Here is a 6,351-nt window from a genome sequence, read left to right on the forward strand (position 1 = left end):
TTCTGAAAAATGCATCTTTTTTTCAAACTAGACTCTATTTTTTAACTTTAATTCTTGCAGTATTTTTACTTTCTGTACTCTGTATTTTTATGGCCTGCAGATGTCACGTACACTTTATCATTGCAAAGTAATTAAAGGGAATTTTATCAGGTTATAGATCATATTTTTAAGAAAAAATCCTAACCTGTTAACACCTGAAAGTATTAAAGGTGAAAGACTTTTCAAACTCTTACTTTAGTTTTTTTTTGTTTTTTTTTTTCCCATAGGAATGCTGTTTGCCTTTTTGCATGTCACTCTGCTTTGAATGAAAACAGATTAGATAGGGTCACTTTCTGGTTGTGATGCATTAGCATTGCAATGTTATAAATCTTTCTCTGATTTATTTGTATTTTTATTGATCTTTAAATTCTCCAAGTCTACCCTGACTTAAAGTAACCAAGGGTAGTCATAATTCATGGACCTAAACCAAAGCAGCACCAATTGGTTCCTTTTAGAAGCAATTGGTGTTTCTACATAACAAACTCATTTTCCTTATATACTTTTACATAAAAATGTGGGGATGAATTTTAGCCTTACCAGGACACAGCAGTTTTATAAAAGCTTTTCTAAAGCTCATGTGGCACAATGGATATAAAATGGGGTTAATGGCTGAGTTCAGCCACAGAAGCCAAAATGAAGTCTCATAGAGGGAATGATGCACACAGTGCCCATGACAAGCTGCTCTAATGATCATCAGAAGTGTATAAGGAGCCCAACACAAACCAAACACACAGACAATAATTGCTAAAGACTTGGCTACTCGTTTGTCCCGGGAAAGTCTAACTCTGTTTGCCATGCTGTTGGCAATATCTGTTCTTCTTGTGGTGTTGCAAACGTTTTCTATAGCTTTGTAAAAACTGCCCCTGCGTTGTTTAGTCTCAACATCCACCTGTAAGGGCGGTAAATCTTGACCGACATTAAAATCTAAGGACTGGTTATCAAGTTTACATAGGCTTAGCTTTGAACTGCAGGGTCTAGTGGGTGAAAGGCTACTTGCTCTTCTTTTCTTATCTCTGTGTCTGTCAGTAGGTTTTACAAAAAATATTACATGCTCTCTTTTTTTCCCTTGGAAACTTGTTTCACAGTCCTCTTGATCAGGTGCTAGGTTTTCATTTCTCATGGGAGTGCGCTTCCTTATGTTGATGTAAATGCTTAAGTTAAAGTATGCAACGCTAATGAAAGGTGTAAAGAATTCAATAGTGGAAGCAATCATTAGGAAATACCAATTGTAGAAGAACTCAGCATAGCACTCTCCTTTAGGGAGGATAGTTTTTTGAGCAATATACTCCCAACTGATGATGGCTGGTCCATAGAGAAGAAAAGCTGCAATCCATACGATTATCATCTTTAATACGGCATTTCTAGTCATCCCCTTCTGAGCTCTGTAACTCACCTAAGCAATGAAAAAAGTAACAAATAATAATCATGCTCCCCAGAACAATCCAATAACCTATAACTACAATGTTAAGGATTCCTGTTTTATTTTTGTTGTACGTGCTGGGCACACAAAAATGAAAAACTTTCCTTGCTAAACACATTGTAACAAACCAAAGCTATTCCTGCCACTCCCTTTCCCATACCCACCATTTAATAAAATAGGCACCTTTCTAACTGCTTGCTTGTCTATCTTCTGTGGAAGAATTGCACCTTGCACCATTCCTAAGAGCTGCTAGACTAAGACTGTTGCGGACTGCATGAAACATATGAATTCTTGAGAAAAGGATCCTACTTCTAGCCCCAGTCAGTGGTCGCATGTGTTTTGCTGTAGCTGTGATGCCTGCTTGTGGGATGTTGTGGGAGTGAATTTTTGTTCCTTAGTTTTTATATTTTCTCCTGTGGCATTAGTTACATAACTTGCATTACATTTCCAAGTGATGAGTTGAGTTTACAGAACACCTCTGCACATGCTTACTAAACTGTAGGAAAGGCTGTAATGTTTAATTTTGGTATGACAGGTTATGATCACCAAAAATTATTAGGTCCCTACATGTCTTCCAAATATTACTGTCTCAGTCTGTGACTTGTAATAAACTGGATATGAAAATCAATATTTTGGAAAATCTTCCTGCTTCCCAAACAAAATCAGAAAGAAAAGTAATGCCATGAAGGACAAATGGAAAACTAGGCCAGACAAGAAGGTGCATGCTATTTCTGCAAAATGACTGTTCTCAATCCGTAACGTGTAGTTCAGTGAACGCCCAACTATCGAGAGAAGTGAGGGCTATAGCAATGGGCAAAAGGGTGTGGGGGAGGGGGTCAGAAACCTGAATTGTAATCAATGTTTCCTCTAATTTTTGACAGGCCCTGTGCACAAAAAATTTCTTCTGTGCAAATGGTTGACAGGCCCTGTGTGCAAAAACTTTCTTCTATGTAAATTATTGTGCTTCTGTGCACATTTGTGTGTGGGCAGTGTTTCACTGTGTGCGGGGGGTTTAGGATCTGTGTGTGTGCGTGCGTGCGCACGCACCTTAGAGGGAACAGTGATTGTAATCCTATGCTGGTCCTTGATTTGCTATAAAATGAGGGAGAGGGAACTTTCCTGCTTCACACTGTTGGGGCCTTTAGTTAGTATTTGTGTCATGGCTTGCACAGGCAAGTACAACTGCTTCTTTGGCCAGGTCTACGCTAAGAGTTTAGGTCAGATTTAGCAGCATTCCCTCTATTTAACCCTGCACCCGTCCACATGACACAGCCCTTTTATTTACTTAAAGGCCTCTTAAAATCTATTTCTTTACTCCATCCCTAACGAGGGGATTAGCACTGAAATCAGCTTTGCTGGGTTGAATTTGCGGTAGTGTGGACGCAATTCAATGGTATTGGCCTCCAGGAGCTATCCCAGAGTGCTCCATAGTGACCACACTGGCCAGGTAGACAGGAAAAGGCTGCCAACTTTTGAATTTCATTTCCTGTTTGGCCAGTGCGGCGAGCTCACCTGCACTGGTCTCCAGGCAGAGCCCATCAGTACAGGAAACTGATGCAGTCCCAGAGCTCCAGCATGGACCGAACAGGAGGTATGGGATCTGATCACTGTACGGGGAGATGAATCTGTGTTGGCAGAACTCCGTGTGAAAAAACGAAATGCCAAAACATTTGAAAAAAATCTCTAGTGGCATGAAGGACAGAGGCTATACCAGGGATCCCCAGCAGTGCTGCGTGAAAATTAAAAAGCTCAGGCAAGCCTACCAAAAAAAAAAAAAGAGGCACATGGCCTCTCTGGTTCAAAGCCACAGCCATGCTGCTTCTACGATGAGCTGCATGCCAGTCTAGGGGGTGCAGCTACCACTACCCCAACCCTTGTGGGGACACGCACAATCAACCTTATAAAAACACTTTCTAAAAAACCGACTTCTAGAAATTTGACCTAATTTCATAGTGTAGACAGGCGGGTTTGTGAGTGAGACTATACCTCTCGGCCCGTGTTCTAACCCAGCCTCTAGGCAACCAATCTGCGTCCCTTTGCGAACTGTTAAGGTTCAAGTTCCTCCTAAAGGGAAGACTCCAACCCACCCGCTCTAAGCTGTGCTTGCTTTTTGCTAAGGTAGCATGCATCCGATGAAGTGAGCTGTAGCTCACGGAAGCTTATGCTCGAATAAATTTGTTAGTCTCTGAGGTGCCACACGTCCTCCTTTTCTTTTTGCGAATACGGACGAACAGGGCTGCTCCTCTGAGTCCCCGGGAGCTGGCTGGAGCACGGTTGGCCAGCCGTGGTAATGCAGACCGTGCTGAGCGGGCGAGGCAGTAACAGCCTCAAAACCGCGCATTCTCTTTTGCATTTGTTAGCAGGTCGGAGCTCATCCTTTTTAACCCAGGAGCCTCCCCCTAACCCCCAGGCTGAGCGCGGCAGCAGCTAGGGGCGTAGAGCTCCAGGCATGGTCGAAGGAAGGGCTCTGTCCCTTACCGCTTTGGTAACGGAAACGAATCTGTCGAAGCTGATCAGGACAATGTTGAAGACGGAGGCGGTGCACACCAGGTAATCCACCACCAGCCACAGCTTGCACAAGCCCTTGCCGAACTTCCACTCGCCCGTCAGCACGTAGGGGATGTAGAGAGGGATGCAGAAGCCGCCTGCGGACAGAGCGCTCAGCGCCGCAGGAGCACACCCGGTCCCCGGCTCCGGCGCTTCCAGCGGGGCCGGACCCAACCGTTTCCCGGCAGCCGGCTGGGGGCCGAGCCGCGGCTCGCAGCCTGGCCCCCTGGCGCCTTGGGAAAGGCGGGGTCGTGTGTGCACGCGCCCGGCCCCCTGGGCCTTCAGCTGAGGCCAGAGCCCAGCTGGGCACCTTGCTGCCCGGCTCCCGGCCCCGTCCCGGGGGCGGTCCCTACCCCGGCGGCAGCGCCCAGGGACTGGCCCTCTGCGCGCTCCGCATCGCCCGGGGGGCCCAGCGCGGGCCGGGCCACGCCCCTGGCCGTCCCAAGCAGCCCCGGCCCCCGCGGGCGCAGAACTCACCCACGAGGAGGTCGGCGAGGGCCAGGTTGAGGAAGAAGAAGTTGCCCTGGGTGCGGAGGCTCCGGTCCAGCACGAAGGCCAGGACGACCAGCGCGTTGCCCAGCACGGTGGCCAGCGCCAGCAGCCCCATGAGCGCGGCCAGCAGCCCCGAGAGGCCGGCGGAGAACTGGCCGTGGTGCTGAAGCAGCTGCCCCGCGCCGGCCGCGCACGCGTGGCCCAGCGCCGCCGGGCGGCTGGAGAGGTTGAGCCCGGGCAGGTCCCCGGGCATGGCTGCTGCGCCGGGCGGAGGGCGCCGGCGGGCTCAGGTACGCGCCATCCCGGCCCGGCCCGGGAAGCCGCTCGCGGGGCGCTGCCGGCTCGGAAGGCGAGTCGGGCTCTGCAGCCTCTGCGCCAGCTGCCGGAGCAACTCCGGGGCGGGCGGCGTCCCCCCGCCCCGTCCCCTCCTCCACGGGCCGGCCGGCGGGAGGCCGCGCGGGAGCGGGAGCAGCGCAGGGACTGGGCAGGGAGGAGCGGCCCCGAAGCGGCAAAGTGGCGGGCTGAGGAGAGCCGCCGGGGAGCCGCGTTCCCGCCCTGAGTGCGCTCAGCCGGAGGCGGGCCGAGAGGTGCTTAAGTGGTACAACCCCCCCCCCCCCGCCTCCTACCCCGGCCCCCGCCTGCGTTGCTCCCCCGCCTTAGCGCAGCCCGGGGCCGCCCACGGGCGATTCTAGAGGGCGGGTGCTCAGGACTTCCTAAAAGTCAGGCCTGGGGCACCCGACACCGGAGGCACTGAAAATCATCGGCCAGAATCTGTCCAGAGCGGCTCCCTTCCGATTTCTGGCCTCGCAGACTTCGAAAGCGGTTCCTGAGTTGACTAGCATCTCCCTGGTGTCCGTTAGAGGGGGGGAAGCGATAAGAGTTTCACGAGACACATTTTGGTCTCTCTTTGTCTTTCCCTTTAACGTGGAACCCCCCGGCCCTTCTCTTCAAAGACCCCTCTAGTCTATCCCGCCAACATACTGGATAGCTGCCCACGGAGTTAGGGAGCCAGTAACCAAAAGTTACTTCAATGACTTGTTCCTGTTGCCCGGAAGAAGATTGCAAAATCCTGGTGGAGGTGACTTGTGCTCTAGTTTTAGCTCTTTCACAATGCCCAGCTTGAAGTCTTAGTTTCTTTTCTGTCCAATACTATGAAATACCACCATGGAGCAACCTTTTCAAGGGCTTTTGAGTAATCAGCCACGGTGTTATACCCGGCTAGTGATTTAAGCAGCCACTGAAAGATATTTGAAGATGACACTGCACTTTTAGTCATTCTCACACAATAGGCTAGAACAATGTGCCTTGCTGAAGCCCTTCCAATTACCCTGGCGGTGTAAAGGGAAAATGTGAAAAAATGATTTATTTGTACACAAAAGAGAAAACAGACCAGGCAGAAAGGAAATCAAAAATTCCAGAGCTGACACTTCGGGGAGCCAAGAGCAATTGTTGTTTGAAAAATGCTTTTTAGTTGACAATCAGTTTTATGTTGGGCTGTGTTACAAAACACATTGTATCGACAATGGTTTAGGCTGTACTTTCTGTTGAAGTGCCCGATCCTGCTTCCACTGAAGTGAATGGCACTAGAGTCAATGGAAGGAGGATTGGGTCAGAATGGATTGCTCTAGAGAACCCACAACCTCTATTGAAGTCCACTGTGATTGACGGTATCTATCCTTTTAATGGGTGAAATCCTACTCATCTCAACTCATGTGAGTTGTCCTACTGAGCTAAGTTCTGCCCTAAGAAACATGCATACAACCCTGCTTTCATTCAGTAAGAGTTACACCCTTCTCAAAGGACAGGGTTTTCATGTTCTCTCCACAGGTACCAATGCGGAGAGTGGACCAGAT

At 49.5% G+C, this 6,351-nt stretch overlaps 1 protein-coding gene across 1 annotated transcript; it reads right to left on the minus strand.

Annotated features, from left to right (window-relative positions):
* Positions 1-261: 261 nt before the first annotated feature.
* On the minus strand, positions 262-5,222 carry LOC119841055 (histamine H3 receptor-like). The gene is made up of 3 exons (XM_038368007.2): positions 4,484-5,222; positions 3,938-4,104; positions 262-1,432 (listed from the first exon to the last, which is right to left on the minus strand). The coding sequence occupies exons 1-3, from the start codon at positions 4,749-4,751 to the stop codon at positions 542-544; spliced, it is 1,326 nt and encodes a 441-aa protein (XP_038223935.1). The 5' UTR covers positions 4,752-5,222; the 3' UTR covers positions 262-541.
* Between the last annotated feature and the right edge of the window lie 1,129 nt (positions 5,223-6,351).

Source organism: Dermochelys coriacea, chromosome 12 (assembly GCF_009764565.3).
Source record: "Dermochelys coriacea isolate rDerCor1 chromosome 12, rDerCor1.pri.v4, whole genome shotgun sequence".
Lineage (NCBI taxonomy): Eukaryota > Metazoa > Chordata > Testudines > Dermochelyidae > Dermochelys > Dermochelys coriacea.